This window comes from Argentina silus (assembly GCF_951799395.1).
Source record: "Argentina silus genome assembly, chromosome: 9".
In the NCBI taxonomy this organism is placed as follows: Eukaryota; Metazoa; Chordata; class Actinopteri; order Argentiniformes; family Argentinidae; genus Argentina; species Argentina silus.
In genome coordinates this window covers 3,954,917-3,973,407 of record NC_139663.1, presented here as the reverse complement: position 1 = coordinate 3,973,407, position 18,491 = coordinate 3,954,917, and the positions used below count along the sequence as shown (strand labels likewise).

The 18,491-nt window shown below is 46.3% G+C and overlaps 4 protein-coding genes across 4 annotated transcripts in view; 1 reads left to right on the top strand and 3 right to left on the bottom strand.

Moving 5' to 3' along the window:
- The first annotated feature begins 413 nt into the window (after positions 1-413).
- On the top strand, positions 414-7,402 carry trap1 (TNF receptor-associated protein 1). The gene is made up of 18 exons (XM_083677272.1): positions 414-574; positions 989-1,156; positions 1,277-1,359; positions 1,594-1,734; positions 2,108-2,179; positions 2,352-2,512; positions 2,846-2,955; positions 3,136-3,209; positions 3,464-3,619; positions 3,794-3,914; positions 4,070-4,139; positions 4,310-4,457; positions 4,743-4,928; positions 5,069-5,207; positions 5,340-5,425; positions 5,711-5,856; positions 6,055-6,127; positions 6,347-7,402. Exons 1-18 carry the CDS (start codon positions 454-456, stop codon positions 6,446-6,448), a joined length of 2,157 nt encoding a protein of 718 aa, XP_083533398.1. The 5' UTR covers positions 414-453; the 3' UTR covers positions 6,449-7,402.
- An 87-nt stretch (positions 7,403-7,489) lies between these two features.
- LOC310809801 (MAPK regulated corepressor interacting protein 2-like) lies at positions 7,490-12,665 on the bottom strand. The gene is made up of 5 exons (XM_083677273.1): positions 12,160-12,665; positions 11,780-11,849; positions 10,851-10,990; positions 9,151-9,240; positions 7,490-8,007 (listed from the first exon to the last, which is right to left on the bottom strand). The coding sequence occupies exons 1-5, from the start codon at positions 12,212-12,214 to the stop codon at positions 7,937-7,939; spliced, it is 426 nt and encodes a 141-aa protein (XP_083533399.1). The 5' UTR covers positions 12,215-12,665; the 3' UTR covers positions 7,490-7,936.
- Positions 12,666-13,442: 777 nt separating this feature from the next.
- LOC310809100 (glycerophosphodiester phosphodiesterase 1-like) lies at positions 13,443-16,107 on the bottom strand (the record flags this gene model as incomplete). The annotated part of the gene is made up of 6 exons (XM_083676255.1): positions 13,443-13,655; positions 14,012-14,223; positions 14,402-14,494; positions 14,921-15,026; positions 15,259-15,434; positions 15,844-16,107. The coding sequence occupies 6 exons, from the start codon at positions 16,105-16,107 to the stop codon at positions 13,508-13,510; spliced, it is 999 nt and encodes a 332-aa protein (XP_083532381.1). The 3' UTR covers positions 13,443-13,507.
- Positions 16,108-16,665: 558 nt separating this feature from the next.
- Positions 16,666-18,491, bottom strand: part of dnaaf5 (dynein axonemal assembly factor 5) — a gene marked incomplete at its 5' end in the record, with an annotated part of 23,563 nt that continues 21,737 nt past the window's right edge. Inside the window, one exon of the mRNA XM_083676372.1 lies at positions 16,666-17,203. Coding sequence (XP_083532498.1) covers positions 17,064-17,203 — 140 coding nt within the window. The 3' untranslated portion in view covers positions 16,666-17,063. The remainder of the gene's footprint in view (positions 17,204-18,491) is intronic.

Here is an 18,491-nt window from a genome sequence, read left to right as displayed (position 1 = left end):
TGTCTTATGCTATTAATCATGGTACTCAATAGTTCATGCATGTAATTGCACAATATGCACTTTCGATATAAATTCAGGTGACAAGATAACATTCAGAACACAATGTGGGGCTACACACCTATAATGAGTATGACCTTCAAAACCTTAGGATAATTGAAATGAGTTAAAACATAAACACATTAGAACTGTTTGGGAATTTATATTGTGACTGTCCAAATGAAAATGTGTTAGGCTTGGAATGACGCTTCCCATTTGCAACCAACTGAAATAGAAGTGAAGTACGGTATTTATGTGCTGATTCATTCATATTTGCGTTTCTATTCAGGCAACGCTATGGTTGCTCAGGCTACGTCATTTCAACGCGTCCTACACAGGTCCTACTTGCCCAGGCCGTCGTCGCACATTTGTTTAACGTGTGTTGAAATAGGTCAAACGACCTCTCACTGCTTGAAAATGTCTCGGTGCCTCAAGTTATTTAAATTTGCATTGGGTTCATCTCAAAAGGCGAACTCCAGATTCCTGTCTTCTGGACGAGGAGTAGGTAGTAGGATTGTCACAAGCACATTCACTGGAGGTAAGCCGCTGTGTTGATTAGCCGGATAACTATAGCTACTAGCTTGCTACAAGATATCCAACTAGGTTACGTGAACTTACAAAAGCTGTCATGGTTGTTTATTGGATTTCGCTTGAAGTCTTGTTTGCGTCTTTTGTCAACCGGTGATAATAGCTGAAACGACGGACCGATCTGATGCTGCTACAAGCCAGTGGTGATTGTATGACAGCTGCCTAAAGTGTGTGTGACGCAGGACCAAGTGTTGAGATCCCTATTATTACAAGCTCTGACTTTAGTAGTTATGTTATAACACACAAGCCGAACAGCGTGGAAAAGAAGCAACCGTTGACAGTGACAACACTCTTGATGCCATATCACAAGATTTCAGTACAACATAAAATGTTTGCTTGTCCTCACACTCTTCCTTGTTTTTAGATGCCCAGGTGAGACAACAGCAGAGATGTGCTGTACCCCGCGTGTGGAGCCCCCACTATCCTGGGCTTGGTCTGACCCAATACTCCTGCTACAGCACTCAGGAAGCGGAGAAGGTTCCAGAGGAAGAGCCCCTGCACACCATCATCAGCGACACAGAGAATGTTCAAGGTGAACAAGACATCAACCTTCCACCTCTGGCTGTAGTCTATTGGCCATGTCAATATTATAAACTTAGCTATGTATGCTAAATGAACAGTTTTTGTTGCATTTCCTTTCTGGCCTGTGCAGGCTCCTTCTCCAAGCATGAGTTCCAGGCTGAGACAAAAAAGCTGCTGGATATTGTTGCCAGGTCTCTGTACTCAGAGAAGGAGGTGAGTGTGAAGGAGCATATTTATTTTGTGTTTGCGAACGGCTTGATACGGTATTTCTCAACCGTTGACGGCCTCACTTAAGAGCTGATTGCACCCATGTAAGCAAGCTAACTGACAGACCAGTGACAATACCCCACAGCCTGTTACTAGGACAATTGACGAGAGACATACCTCTCTTCTGTGGGCAGGTAGGGAGGCTCTGTGTTTGTAACCTTCTCCCACCCCATTGCTTAGGTGTTCATCCGTGAGCTGATCTCCAACGGCAGCGACGCCCTGGAGAAGCTGAGACACAAGCTGATCACAGGAGGGGGCGACACGGCGCCTATGGAGATCCACCTGCAGACTGACTCTGCCAAGGGCACCTTCACCATCCAGGTATACCAGTCATGGAGCAGGAGTATGCTGTGTTCAGTGACGTATGATCTTTTGTAATGCTGTTTAGAGAAACATTCTTTAGTCTCACTGGAGGAATGTTGTTTATTTTATTTATTTATGAATCAACCTCGAATGCACTTCTAGCTTTTGCAGTGCCATGCTGAATCAGTAGTAACTCTGCCACCTGGTGGATAAATATAATACTGCAGTTATGTAGAAATGGTCTTTGGCGATAGCTCTGAAGATATGGAGGAATGTAATTCTCTAAGTGCTTTTTCTTTCTTTTTTCTTGTACTCTTTCTTTCTACTGTTCTTTGATTGCAAAGCAGTAGAATATTTTCACGATCAACCATCCCCCTCATTCCCACTGTAGGACACAGGTGTTGGGATGAACCAAGAGGAGCTGGTGGCCAACCTGGGGACTATTGCCCGCTCTGGCTCCAAGGTAATTGTTTCCCCTTTTATCTGGGTTAACACATCTCCATTTCTCTCTTACCTGCCCCATCACTATCTATTTAGTCACTCTCTATCACCAGAACAGAATATTTCTTATTTGTTCATGATACATTCTTGCAACCATTTCTGTCTCCCTCCGTCACCGTCCCTCCCTTCCGTAGGCGTTCCTGGATGAACTGCAGAGTAAGGCGGAGGCCAGCAGCTCTATCATTGGTCAGTTTGGTGTGGGCTTCTACTCTGCCTTCATGGTGGCTGATAGAGTGGACGTCTACTCCCAGTCAGCCGAGCCTGGAGCCCCTGGATACAAGTGGTCCGCCGACGGGTGAGAGAAAGAGGGAGGGAGGGAGGGAGGGAGGGGGCAGGGAGGGGAGTATAGGAGGCAGAGATGGGGCGTGAGGGGAGGGTAGGAATGAGGGGATGGGATAAGGAGGAGAGCAGGTAGTTAGAGATGGGGTGGAAGCCGGGGTGGAAGGACTAGTGACAGAGGGGGAGGGTGTATGTGTGTGAGGGGTTAGGGGAGAGGAGGGAGTGTTGGTGAGGTATGTCCTCTCAATCGGTCGAATGAAGAGAGCGCAACAACACTTTTAAAAGGAAAGAGAATGAGATGTAATGAGAAGAAGGTGCTGACTGCTGAGGTGTTCTCTGTGCTCCCCAGTTCTGGAGTGTTTGAGGTTGCTGAGGCCAGTGGGGTCAGACCGGGAACTAAGATTGTGCTGTACCTCAAGGACGACTGCAAGGAGTTCTCCGCTGAGGACAGAGTCAAAGGTATGTACAGCTTCATTTCTCTTTTTGAATTTCAGAGATGAACCATGGTGTCCTGAATGAAGTGCCAACCTGGATTTGTGGCGCAGAACCTAATTTGTTTTAGTCCAGTGTGTAAGCATTCCAAGCTTTATTCCTATCACAAAGTGTCCAGTCATTATTAAAAGATGTCTTCTGTTGCAGAGGTGGTGACCAAATACAGCAACTTTGTCAGCTTCCCCATCTTCTTGAATGGAAGGCGGCTCAATACTCTGCAGGTGAGCCATGTCCCAAGTCATCTTTACCAAGTCACTCAAACACTCAATGATTGTGACATTATGCCTGTCATCTTGGGCAGATTTATCCCCATCCGGCTTTGAAAAGATAACCTCCACTGTCCACAACAGACCTTTTCTGTTGAAAAGTGTGTCTGTGTGTGTAACTGTGGATGTTGCGTCAAGTGAGTTTTTCTCACTGTGTGTATCCGTATTGTGTACTCACCCCCCCCCCCCCCCCCTCCTCTCTCCCTCAGGCTCTGTGGATGATGGAGCCTAAGGAGATCAGTGAGTGGCAGCATGAGGAGTTCTACCGCTACGTGGCCCAGGCCTACGACAAGCCCCGCTACACCCTGCACTACCGCGCCGATGCCCCCGTCAACATCCGCAGCATCTTCTACGTCCCTGACCAGGTGAGGACAACCGGGGGGTGGAGGGGATGGGGGGGGGGGGGGGGGAGGGGGTTGTACCATTGGTGGACACAAGATACAGATTAAGGTAGTGAAAAATATGACCACTATGGACAACAGATGATAATCACCAGGTCGAGGTGTATTATTGACGCGCGCGTGTGTGTGTGTGAGCAGAAGCCGTCCATGTTTGACGTGAGCAGAGAGATGGGCTCCAGCGTGGCCCTGTACAGCCGGAAGGTTCTGATCCAGACCAAGGCCACCGAAATCCTGCCCAAGTGGCTGCGCTTCCTACGAGGTCAGTCCTCCTTTTCTCCTCATATCATCTGTACCCCATCTTATCTATATTGGTTCCCCCCCCCCCCCCACCCCACCCCACCCATCAACTATCATGTTTTGTCTTATCTTACCCATGCTTTTATTGATCGAGCGTAACAACGTATGTCTGTGCAGGTGTGGTGGACAGTGAGGATATCCCATTGAATCTGAGCAGGGAGCTGTTGCAGGAAAGCGCCCTCATCAGGTACGATCGGAGCCCTGCAGCCTCAAACTCTTTTCTTCCCTTACACAGTCCCTGCCCTCCTATTGTACTTTCCCCACTCCTGCGTTGTGCCATACTGTGTCTATACATCCCTAATATTGTCCTCCGCTCTTCTTCCCTGGCCACCTCTCTCTCTCTCTCTCCCTCCACAGGAAGCTGAGGGTGGTGTTGGAGCAGCGCGTCATCCGTTTCCTGCTGGACCAGAGTAAGAAGGAGCCGGAGAAGTACGCCCGTTTCTTTGAGGACTACAGCCTCTTCATGAGGGAGGGCATCGTCACGACGCAGGAGCAGGATGTCAAGGTGGGTCTGGGCGGGGCCAACCAGGGGTGGCAGTATGGAGGGGGGTTACATAGGATGGAATACAAACACAACTTCTCTCTTCTCTGTACAGTTAACATTGCAATGTGCCTTTTGGTTTTACCCAGTGACTCGCTTAAAAACATCAGGGTCGCTAGTCCCCAAGAGCTTGCTGCAAGGAGAGTACCACTAAAATGATGTGCCAGTGATTTGCCCTCACTCATTCTTCTCTCTCTCTCTTTTACTCTCTCTTTCTCTCTCTCTCCCCCTCCATCACACCCTCCCCAGGAGGACATAGCGAAGCTGTTGAGGTTCGAGTCCTCTGAGCTCCCGGCGGGCCAACAGACCAGCCTGATGGACTACGGCAAACGCATGAAGGCCGGGACACGCAACATCTACTACCTGTGTGCCCCCAACCGCCACCTAGCAGAGCATTCACCCTACTATGAGGCCATGAAGCAGAAAGACATGGAGGTATGGGACTATGCACTCACGCACGCACACATGCACACACACACACACACACACACACAGTAACTACCGCTCTCTTGTCCCCTCTTAGTCTCTCACCTCTCTCTCTCTCTCTCTCTCTCTCTCTCTCTCTCTCTCTCTAGGTGCTGTTCTGTTATGAGCAGTATGATGAACTCACCCTCCTGCACCTCAGAGAGTTTGACAAGAAGAAGCTCATCTCCGTGGAAACGGACATTGTGGTGGACCACTACAAGGAGGAGAAGTACCAGGACGTCAAGCCAGGTAAGACCCCTCTCTCAGGTCTTCTCCCTTTCTCACTCTGAGTGCTGTGTGTGTTAGATGATTCAGCTCCGAGCTCATCGTGAGAGAATGACCAGTGTCATCCTAACACGTGTCTCTCTCTCTCCTCCGTAGCCTCTGAGCGCCTCACTGAGGAGCAGGCAGAGGACCTGATGGCCTGGATGAGGAACTCTCTGGGTCCTAGAGTCACCAACATCAAGGTACTGCTGCCCCACCACGGTCCCAACTATCACCAGTCGACATAAAAAAAAGCCCAATGATCCCAGGCAGTCCTGTCTCACTAGTGTGAACCTGCTTGATTGATTTGATCCACAGCATTTGCATAAATCACTCCCAACTGTTTCACAGAGCTGCACCAGCTTGGAATTAAGTGTGTGAATTAAACTGTTTAACCATCATTATTAACGTGCATTTTGTTACACTATATATCAATGTCTGAGGCTGATTGACTGACATTCTCTCCGCCCTCTGCCCCTAATCTCCAGGTGACCCCTCGCCTGGACACCCACCCAGCCATGATCACAGTGCTGGAGATGGGCGCTGCCCGCCACTTCCTCCGCACCCAGCAGATGGCCCGCAGCTCAGAAGAGAGGGCCCAGATACTACAGCCCACCCTGGAGATCAATGCTGGGTAAGACCAGAGTGAGTGAGGGAGGGAGGGGGGGAGAATGAGGAGAGGGGAAGGGAATACCGGTGGAATGGGACAGGGCTAGGTCGTGTAAGGGGTGAGAGAAGAGGAATTTCATGAGAAGAAAGAAAAATGAAGGGTAGAAATTCTGTAAAATGGAGAGCATGTATGCCCAACACTGTACCCTGCCTCCATCTCTAGCCACGAACTCATCAAGAAGATGCACTCGCTGAAGGAGTCCAACTCTGATCTTGCAACACTGTTGCTGGAGCAGGTACAGTACAGTTACCCTCATAACACACTCAACCTTTGTGTGTGTTGCCATTAGATCACAGTTCAAACAAATGATCATTGGGATCAAATCTGAACCATGTTATTGACATTCTGTCAGTCGGGCTCTTAACTTTGTGGGCCTTTTGAACGTAACTGAAAGCATATCTAAGTGGGATACATACATTTCACTCGAACCTGTTGACACTCTGTGTCCCTGTAGATCTATGACAACGCCATGATCGCCGCAGGCCTGAACGACGACCCCAGACCCATGATCTCCCGCCTCAACGAACTGCTGACCAAGGCCCTGGAGAAGCACTGAGACATCATGGACAGCCCTTCTGTGGCCGACTGGCCTTAAACTACAGTAGCCCCCCCCCCCGTTGTCCTACCGTCCCACTGGCCACCCATTGTCCTGCCACAGATAGCGCTACTCCGTCCACAGACATCGAGGGACTCGCGTCGCGTAGGAGTAACGCCACCTGTCGGAAGATGATGACTGGGTGCCATGTCTCATCTTTACTAACACCATCCTCCCCCACCCACGTATATGCATACTGACTGTCCCATAGCCCACGTGGAGAGAGGGGAGGCTTCTGCCAGCTCAGAGACCTGAGTGAAGAAGGGGACTGGGGCTCTGTGGATTGTTTGAGGACTCTCCAACAACATTTCTCTGTGTTTATCAAGTTTTATTCATGTTGTGTGTTCAAAGCTATGTGCAGGTTTGACTCCTGGTGAAGATATTTATAAGACTGTGCCATGAGCAGGAGAGAGTTACCGTATGGAGGAACTTGAAGTGTCTTCTGAAAAATGAGGGAAGGTGTAACAAGTATACACATTTCCATAGCATATGCATACATCCTAGCCTACAGTGAGTTTCCCCTTTTTAATTACCTTTCCCATGTTTGTTTGCTTCATGTTATCATAATTAGGTTCTTCTTTTTGTACCATTTTTGTTACTCTTAATTTGATAAATTCCTTTCCCTATTCCTGTAGTCAATGGAATTTCTTGTCAAAGACATATTCCAACCGACTAAGTGCAAAGACAGAGCTGTCACCATCTGATGTTACTGTAATATGTCTACATTGTATACTACCCCCTGGTGGTAAATGTGTCTTAACTCAGCAATCAAGTAACCAGAAAAGCGCTTGATTGGGTAGTGGCTCAATGTACTATTCTACCTGTCAACAGTCAAAGAAAGATTATTGGATACCCAGATTGTATTGTGTGATGCCGATGTATTGTTATTGTGAATAAATCATTTACTAAACTCTTGATCTTTATAATACTTGCAAGGGTTAATGTCCTTTTCCAATGCTAGAACTGTGTTTCAACAGTGACACCCTGTGGAGAGTTGTTGGTGTTAATCATTGGAGTGGTATTGCCCAACCTTGTTTTTAGGAAAACAAACTATTCACAAGGCGCTTTTTTGAAAATACAATTTACTGCTTTTTAGTACAGACATGACATCTTAGCCCTCGGTGCTGGGGTTCATGAAAAGAACCACCAATTCAAGACTCGACCTTCCAGTTGATTGCCCAGACGGACAGTGGTTAGTGTCGGTTGTGCTGTTGATGAAGCTGTCATTTAAAAGGTAAGAGTTCATGGCGACAATGCCAGCGTCCCAGCGCTGCCCTGGGATAACGCCCATCCCTTTGTGCCACACGTTGAAGGGAAGACCCATATCCACTTGCTGCCAGGGGCACTTCTGCCCTCTTCTCACCCTCAACCTCCTGGGCACTCCATTAGGTCCATATGGGCCCTCTCCCCTGCATCCCCTGGTGCCAGGCCCATCCCTGGAGGAACCCATCAGGACTGGTTGTCGATGTTGGCCAGGAACCGCTGGGCCCACCACTCATCCAGGTCGATGGGCACAAAATCTGGGAACAAGGGGAAAGATGGGAGGTAAGGAAAGGGTGTCAGCTTTTGGTTGAAATAGGTTAATTCAATGCTTCATCATGAACAGCGATTATTCAGAATTCAAATAATATCAGAACTTTCACAATAATTCTAAATAAAACCTTAGGAACTACTCATCTTCTTACTAACTTCAGACTGTTTTGAGTGTTTTCACAGGAAGTTCCACAGGAACATCTGACAGACTGGCTGTTCCCCATCCAAATCCACATTTTGGCAGCTTTTTGGTTGCAAGTAAATAAGATTTTACACACAGCTGATGATCCATCACCTTTTGTCCCTGTGAACTCCTGCCTCACTAGATGAAGTAACCAGATGTAAGGACTCAGCTAATCGGCAAGGGAGCTCAATTGGTTGCAATTGGCCAAATAACTCTAAATGAAACCTTATGAACCCCTCATCTTGTTACTTAGAATAAGTGGTCCACCCTGCACCAGCCAGTGTGTGGTCAATAGCAGTACTATGACCCAGCTGAGGTGTCAGCCAGGTGAGAGAGGATCAGGTGAGCTCTTACGCTAATCCCCAACTCTCACACACACAGATGTGACCTACTGTCCAGGTGACAACAAGAAGGGGCATTTTTCCATCATCCTTGTGTGTACCTCAAGTGAGTAGGATAAAGGGCGTCATGGTAGGACCCACATCAGTGGCTGAAATATACCAGGAATGGCCAGGGACATCCCATCCCGGCAGCTCCTCCAGACATGTCTTCTTAATCATTCTTAGTGAGCTCTCAGCAGGCACATGGATTAATTCAGTCTTGCCATTTAGACACTTATATAAGAGAGTGCAACAGGGGGGGTTGTAGCGTGACACACAGAATAGAAACTACCCTACACAACACAAATGATGATCTGATACATGTACCTCGAAACACATTACGGACGTATCACAGTTAGTGCCTTAGACATATTTGGCTATAAAAACTGTCGAGTCAGCATGAGGAATAGGAGAGGAGAAAATGAGGAAGGTGAGCATAGTTGAAATTCCATGGGTGTGTTCAGGAAATGGTTTTGTTACAAGGGAGTCAATGTGATGAAAGGTAGAGAGGAGGAACAGAGGGAGTGGATGAGTATGAAATGGAGGAGTGTGGAGAGGCCACTCACTCTTCATGGCTGGGTTGGGGGTGGTCTCTGTATACTGCACTGGTCCCTGGCTGTCCCCCTCCTCCATATGCTGCGCTACCTCCTGCCACGCTGCAAGGGCATAGAGAAAACCATACACACAGTCACCACTCTGGATTTCTTTAGGCATACACAGACAAACAGTCCAATCACACAGCAACATGTTTGCAGATGATTGATGTACATCCATATCCAAAGTTAACAGATAGCAGATAAAAAAGAGAAATACCAACAATAGCATGAAGTTGGTAATAATAAAATGGTGGACCCATAGACGATCAGTCTAAAATATGTAAAAAGTAGTAAAAATCAGTCTATAGTGTCTGTAGACCAGTCACATGTGGAAGGTTATGCTGAAGGACAGCTGATCTCATGTATGCAAACACATCACATGTTCATGGGACAAGGCTTAAAAGAGCAGCGTTATAACGCTTCCACCCCGCTCACTCTGTATTTAACCACCCTGGTGGGGGGGGGGGGGGGGGTGGGGGGGGGGTTATGGGCTCCCTGCCTTATATTATTGTATTTTATGTTGCTAAACTTCAGGCGGGGAGCTATATAGAGCGGAGCCATCCAATTACGCCAAACCTAATGTACTACCATTTGTTTACTACCAATATTAAACCGACGAGTCCTGACTGAACTTATCTTAGGTGGCACCAGTCCAACAAGTGTGTGTGTGTGAATGAATGGATGTTGCAAGGCTAATACTCATTTGTAAAATGCCTGACAGGGGCAAAGACTAGTTTTCCCCCTTGTCCACTCAAAGCAAAGTTGTTAATGTGCTGCTGTGGAAAACTCTGAGAGAACGACTTACTGAGAGTCACATGGGCAATACAGAGAAGAATAAGCCAGCTGAACAAAAGCTGTTTGGCTTAGTGAGAGCAGTTGTTGAAATTACTACAGACTTGTAAATTAGGTCACTGTGTGTAGAGTTTCACTCAGATACAATAAAATACAATCTATTTCCTTGAGGGCATCTGTTCAGTGTTACAAACACAGACAATAAGGGATATCGGCCTACACTTTCTGAAGCCATTATAACTGAATTCATTTGAAGCCAAATGGATGGTACAAGTCCTACTCATGCACATGTACTCATGTTTGTGTGTAGGACAAACAACATTGGCAGAGTTTATGGGTGGGCAGAGCAGGCCTGCTGCTGTGCAGCTATCAGTATCAGTGCAGCTGTGCTGGGAGGGAGAGACTACAACCATGACCCTACTACCATGTTTGGCTGGGGCAACAGTGAGAAGGAGTGGCAAAGTCCTGTTGTCTCCTCTAAACTATGATAGCAAAGAAACATGGTAAACGCTACGAGTCTGTCAACCATAGTCAATAAAAAAAAATATAGGCCTATTAACTCACATCTTGTGAGACCATTTTGGAAAACATATAAGCCTTTTTTCAATTGTTAGGAACATGACTCATTGCGTCTTCTCCTCCATCGTCCACTCGCGTCCAAGCATTGGAGGAGAAGATCTAGGTTCCTCCGCTTACATATTTTCCTCCAATGTTTTTTGTTTTAGGATGAAGTGAGTGGAGGACGGAGGAGAGGATGCCAGGAGTCGTGTTCTTAACAATTGAGGAAAGGCTATAGGCTTTGTAGCCTACTTTGGAAATGAGGCTCTAAGGAAATGGAAAAACCCCAAGCCACTGTCACCTCACCTATCAACCCTTACCTTTGTTCACAAACTTAACATTCTCCTCATGTGCAGCAGTGAAGCCCTCTGACTCAGGCTGAGTGTCCGCCTGCAGGGCTGGTGCTGTGTGGTACCTCTTCCTGTTCAGCCGGTTGAATACAAGCTTAGGTGCAGGGATGCTGGACATGAACATATGGACATGGGTGACAAACAAGTACGTCTAACAAGAAGTACATATAATTACATTATTCCTGCAAAATATCTAGGCATAAGTGTGTGCTTGTAGAACACATATCAAATACTACTTTGCATGATAGTCCTTTGGATTAAGTATCAGATTAGTAAAGTTTTCTTCGTCTGCCTAGTGCAGTATGTTCAGAGCTTCAGAGCAAGAACTAAACGGATAGTATGCCAAATGTCCCACCGCGGTGCCCATACTTTGGCATACAAAAGGGTTTCTATGGTAATTGCGAAAGCTTGCAGTGGGGAAGCGTGTGATTGCCTTAAGGACATTCTCGTCGATTGCTTCACTTCTCATAATGGCTTATCGGTTAGATGTTGTTAACAAGAAATGCCTTATAGAATATAGAATGACTAGCAACCAAATGTAGCATAAAGCGCTAGTTACAGGCTACGGCGTGGTCCAACCCACTAGCACGAGTCGACACCGCCGGACGACAACAAACGCTCACGCGTAACCTTGCTTCCCCCAAGGTCATATCACGGCTTGATTCAATGACATGAAGGCAGTGTGTACTAAGACCTACGAGAGAGGGCCTAATGGAGATGGATACAAGGTTAAACGCAAGAAAGTCGAGCGTTCCTGCTGTGGTCAGCTAGCTAGCTAAGTGAAGTTGAGCAAGAATTTGAATGCGACTTCCAGCAGTAGGCACAAGTGAATTTGACTTTGGGGTTTTTGACAGGTAGCTGTATTCCACTGTGTGAAAAATAGATTGTGTTGTACTCACTCAGCCACAGACCAACACGTTTGTTTGTGCTTGAACTCGTTTATTTTGTTGTCAATCTGCTGTGTAGGGCCTTAATGAGAGGGAATAGATAGACATGTTATTACTCGGTATATATGCATACATTAATCTTGTTTTTTTGCCATTTGAAATAATAATGGCCCTTTCACCCATAGTAAATCAATGCATTGCACACATGCGCTGTCTTTCTTAAAGTATTCAGGTCGCGCCATAAAAGCAGCAGTGTTACAATGAATCTAAAAAGGAAACCACTAAGCTAAATTAATTAAATGTATCCAACCGCACCACGGAAGATGGTGTGAACGAGAGGTCACTTTACAGAATGGTCCAAATGGACCTCGTGTGTTTCCATCCACACTCACCTGTTCGTCGCTGTGTTACAAGTTTGCTGGGACCTCTTGTAATTGTGTACATCATGTGCAGGCAAAATCCACGTGAACTTCCGTATGGCACTCAAGTGTCCAGGCCGGTTATGAAGAGGCAAATAGGGTATAGGCACAGAAATTATATAATGACGAATTTGCTAAATTAATTCCTTCCAATGTCCCTTTTAGTGCAAGTTCATTTGACGCATCACGGTGGAGAAAAAAAAGAGATTAGGATAGTCTTCTAGTTGTCATGTGGGCAAATGATCTTTGCTTTTGAACCCGAACGTTATCGCTGTTGAAAGAAAGTCAACTATTTGATAACCTACCGCGCAAAATAACCATTGAAACGAGCTCTTCTCAGTATTATAAAAATATAAAACGCATCTCAAAACCTAGCATTCTAGATTGCCCTGTAGCGTGAGCTGATCTTTTCAGTAGGTGTAACTTTGGTCCTTGGGGGGTGTCAGTCGAGGTGGGACAATGTCATATCTGGTTAAACAGGAGCTGTCATTCAGCCGTAAAGACACTGTCCAAACTAACCATTCCAGTTGACGTCGCAACACACCTCCTTCAGCGCTTAAAGGGACAGCGTCCCCCTGGTAGTTTACCGCGTGGACGAAGCTGGGCAGAGGGGTGCAACGTTCCACGTTTCTGAACGTTTATGTGATATTTACAAAACATGCAATAAGGTGTAGACCATCACAGTGTCCCTACAACGCATCACTGTTTACAATAGAATAACTCAAACCCTAATCTCAGCATCAGTCTGCATGCATATTGGCAGGGAATATTTATTTTCTAAATATTTACAGTAGGCCTGCGGTATTTACATCACATAACAGGAGAGGATAAAAAGGATACATTATACACATTTACGGCTGGCATAGGACACATTCAAACAAAAATAGTTGTACCTTTATACCAGTGTTACCATAGGAAAATGGGTGCCAAAAGCTCTGTATTAGATAACTGGGAATGTGCCAGACAAATTCTTCAGTTAGTGGAGTAATCCTTGGTCCAAAGGGGGAGAAGTATTTCTGAGGGTATGATGGTGTTGCTGGTATTGGTCAAGTGAATGAAGGTATGGTATCCTTCACTATGAGTTTACTGTGTCCACAGTACAATTCTGTTGGGGTTAAAAGGTCAAACACCAGAAGTCCAGTCCAGCAAGTTTGGGGACAAGCTTAGGTAAAAGGTTACTAACTGAACAATGACCTGTATTTTAGCTATGTGTGTGTAGCCTACACTGTTCATTCCTATGATAAAAGGCCTGGGTACTTTCCTTACTGTCAGTACTGATATTGGCATTTCTCTTAACTTTGTGTGTCTATCCCTGTCTGGGTCAGAAATGGGGCTCACAGTCCTCTCTCAGGCTGTCTGTGATATAGCTGATCTTCAGTACATCTTGGTAGTACTGCTTCTCCACAGCTGTGTTCACAGTCCAGCCCACCACCTCCACACCTCGCTCTGCCCAGTACTGCACATAGTCCCTGCATAGGGAGAGGACGGTTGGGTCACCAGAGGCAAACACAAAATTCAACCACATGTAAGTGTTCTGTTCACATGAAATACTGTGTATGGGAAATACAGGTTCTCTGACAACCCTTGGGGCCCAACAGCCATTAGGTGGCCCTTTTTCCTTACTGGCCTCACACATAGCTTGGTGGAAACTAAACTGTTCAGCCACGACCCCTAGCCCCCTGTGCACATTTCAAAGAATAGGATAGGAGAGGTGAAAACAATATGTCACACATTCCACTTGACCTATATCAAAAGGCAAAGTGGAGATAATACTATTATTTATTCATATTATTGTTATTCATTGTCAAAATATGGCTGCACTTACAGGGAGATGAAGTCTTTCTGCATGAGGATGGCTGATACGCCACACAGGTTCCATAGCACGTGGTGGTGGGCCCAGTCCAATAGCACATCCAGAACCTCCGTCCAGAACTGCGTCCATGACGCCATGGTGCGAGGGGTGCCATCGCCATAGCGACTAAGGCTCCATGGCCGGTGGGTCAGGGCTGTGACCACCTCAGGGTCTGTCTGACGCATCTGGAACGTGAGAGTCAACATATCAGGAACACTTGCCATAATTCTATACATCCAAGCATGCATATATAAGGAGAAAAGGATATAATAAATCTAATGTAAGCTCTGATGAATGAGTTACTAAAATTTGTGAATGCATCAATGCATCTATGAATGTGAATGCATCAATGTTAAAGTTGACCTTGTAGATGACTTTGGGTTCAAAAGAGCAGACCATGCTGGTGTTGTACAGGACAGGGTGTTTTTTGTACATTTCCCCAAGGACTGAGGCAGCCTGGTGCGAGAAGGGTGAAAATACAGTATACAAAAGGGCTGACTGACAGTAAGTGACATACAGTTATCATGAGAGCACCTTGTATTTGATGAAATCTATTTAATCTGTTGTCTCAAATCCATTATTAGGGGTAAAGAGAAGGAGGTGATTTGAGTGAGCCACATTGCAGGGGGGTTGAATTCCTATCACACCAACTGTGAGACAGCTGTGAGTGTCTTTGTGACCGCTCCTTGCTGGAGATTCCTGTGGGTTACTGCCTGAAACAGCTGGCCTTTAAGGTGCCATAACGTCTCCATACACTCATAGTTTACTGGGATTTTATCATAGTCTACTGGAACCTTTAAAACCCTGTGTGGTAGGCATTCATCCTGCTATTGGGGTATACAATAGCATATGTATCCATGGGCAGTTTCCCACTGCCTGTACCTTATCAGGATGATCTTTGACATCAAAGAAAATGGTCAGCTGGTGTTTGATGCATTCCTGCACTGCCTCCTGAAGGGTAGGTACCCTCTCCCCTCTGAACTTCTCCCTGGAGACATACCAACGACAGAAGGGCACACAAATGTTTGTGTTGCTATATTTGAGAAACCCACTGCTATATCTGGCCTTGTACCATTCACAGCCATCCTCTTGTCTCTGCCCCCTTCTCCAAACTGACAGACAACGGCGGAGGAAGGGACCAAAGATCAACTTCTTCCAACATCTTGTGTTTATAGAATGAACCTTGACTATAACATCAGCGGACCATCCTCCCAGCCCACCTGAGCCTGTGGCTGAGCGAGGCGTCCAGCCTCCTGACCTCCGCCAGGTGCAGCTTACTGACTGGTCCTGTCCCATTGGTGGTGCGGTCCAGCGTGTTGTCATGCATCAGGACCGGCAGTCCGTCTGCAGTGAAGCTCAGGTCCAGCTCCACTCCTGTGGCTCCGTTCCTGCTGGCCTAGAGGAGCGGAGGTAGAGAAGGAGAGAGAAGGGGGGAGGTATAGACAAGAGATGAAGGCAGATACAGGATTGGCTTGGAATGGGTTGGTTGTGAGGGGAGATGCAGGGTAGAAAAGCAACTGGGAGGGCACAGATGTAGGCCTAGTAGCCATTTGCCAATAGGGTTTACTCAAGATTACAAATTATTAGAGGATACCGCTTCCAAACTTTTGGCTACGATTATTAAACAATGTAAACGGCTCTCATTAGGAGAGGATGCAATTTGCATTTTATCTGCATCAATTATATTGAATAAGATCACGTATATTTCATCATTATAGGCTGCCTACCCAATATTCGTATTGCATAATACTACAGTTGTTGAATTGTATGTTTCAGAGAGGGTTATGCCCTATCCTTATATTCACCTCTCGTATCGCAGCAAGGGTGTTCTCCGGCGCGTCGTGTCCCCCTCCACGGTGCGCCATCACGGGGACTCCGGCGCTTGCGGGGCCAGTGGGCCGCAGCACTCGACTCGCCTGGTTGGCTGGCACTTGAGGGAACCGAAACATCACGATGAAGACGTAGAGGGATCCGGTGAGGACGGATGCTGCCATCGCACTCCTCGACATGGACAGAATCACCAGAAATACCGCCGAGAAATAAACCAGTTCGTCTCCAAACTGTAACATATTGAAGGCGCGTTGGTAAAATGTTACGATCAGGAAAATTAGTAAGTAAGTTGTCACTTGTCATTTATCCCTATAGGCAAGGACAATCGACTGCATTAATGCACTCGCTGCTGTAAGACTTCAAATGTGCGCCTGCGGGTGTTGGTAACCAACCACAGAGTAGGGGATGCAAGAACTTCAAGTTCATCATAATCACCCGACATATCAGACTCACTGATTCCCAAAATAAACACACTATTAGACAATGCAATAGGATATTGCAGAACGCGAGATTTGAGAGTAGAGAGCAGTTTCACTTAATAATGCGCATGCAGAGGTCGTTGCGATGGAGAAGCAGGAGAGTAGGTCCCACGCTCACACTGCCCCATCTGGTACTACTTGAGATAGCTACAATGATCCACACTGTAGTCTGCTTATGTATATGAAGGCCCTGGCATTCACCATTTAACAAATAAAAAGTCATGAATCATTCCATTCTTCATGGCAATTTGAATGCATAAATGTATGACATGTAAAGTGCTTGTGAGACTCAACAAAAAAGAAAGCCAACCTCAGAAGTCAAAATGTATATATATATTTTTTTTTGTACCAAAAATTAACAGTGAACAGAAATCAAGGCACAATTAATGAAAGAATCCTCCTCAACAATCAACATAGGGCCTCCCATGTCTGCTGACCAATACACACACTCATACAGAGGTATACGTTAAAAGGAGTAATGAACAAACACAATCTTATAGAACACAACCACTTGCAACTCTTTGTTCTGGTGAATTTGATGTCTGGGTTTTACAGAATGAATACATATGCCATATTGCTATTGTAATAAGATGTATATGTGCATTAGACAGTCAATTCTTTGGATGAATGTGTTTGACAAGAGTTCTGATTTACATTTTGTTTCTCTGGGAATGTACATTGTATGTTTCCCCTAGCGTCTCCAGAACTGTGAGGTTCTATGCACTGTCCCGGGGAAGAGAGTGGATGTGCTGGAGCAGTTGGTCACAGTAGACAGGGCTGCGCTGTTTGTCCCTCACGGCTTGCACTTCTTGTTTCAGGAGTGCTGGGTGGACAGCACTGCCAACCTTCAGGACCTCTAAACACAGACAGACAGACACATATGGGACATGGTCAGACAACACACAGACAAACAGACAGATAGATATACACACACACACACACACACACACACACACACACACACACACACACACACACACACACACACACGCCGAAATTGCGTGAGGGAGCTGGACTAGATGCAATGAGAACTAAATACATTATTATATTATAATAACTGTAGATAAGAGATTTTCAGGCCCAGGATGAATCAGGTCGAAACACCATCAGCAGGACCAGTAGATGGCAACAGTGAACAAGATGAAAACGTTTTAACTGGACCTTTACAGTTAGACACAACACATATGTTTCCACTCTCTCCATCGGGTGGCAATGTTGCACCATTAACTATATCCCTACTCCACCAAGACATACCATTGAGTTTAACCGCCTGGAATGACTTGAATTAGTGTCAAGTGTAAACGGTGTGGAAACCACATGGCAGAACTGAGGCAGCATAGTGGTGACACCCCCGTCAATCTGGATGAGTTAGTTCATGTAAACTCATCATCTGATACCTGGCGGAATCCGCTTTTTCCTCCAAGCCACCGAGGGGATTTCTACCACTTGTGTATACTGTGCTTTTTCTCAGAGCACTTGGGAACAAAGGAGAACAATGCTGACTTGTGATGAGCGGATTCCCCCTGTGTGCCAACAGTGGGGTGTGGAAGGGAGGCAGAGGCTGATAGCATACGCACTGCCAGGACTGTGGGATTACAAAGGGGGGGGGGGGGGGGGGGGAGGAGCGGTACTGTCCATCATACTGTCAGGAAAGCCAGCAGACATCAAGAGCTTCACAGATGTGTTTGAAATCCAAGAAGCATATAAGAATGGGATAAAGAATAAAGGGATAGAAAGGAAAGAAAGAGAGGAGGGGATAAAAGCTTCAAACACAGACATGCATGATACAAAGAAGTCTCTCCAGATTTGTGGGATGGCAGTTATGGGTACGGCTAAGGCTCTGCTATCAGTCAGCATTCGGTGAGCTCATCGTATAACAGAGGAACATTCTCACACACACACACGCACACACACACACACATACACAGAGACACACACACACACACACACGCACAGACACAGAGAGAGAGAGAGACACACGGACACGCTTGCACGCACGCGATTGTATCTCTCCGAAGGTCACTTCATAAACTTGATTTAAGTCACCAGTCACTGAGCGTCCTACGCTCAAGGTTATGCAGATAGTCAAAACGCACAGTCACAATAGGAAGGCTATTATCACTGGAGAGGTTTCAAAAGCCCTC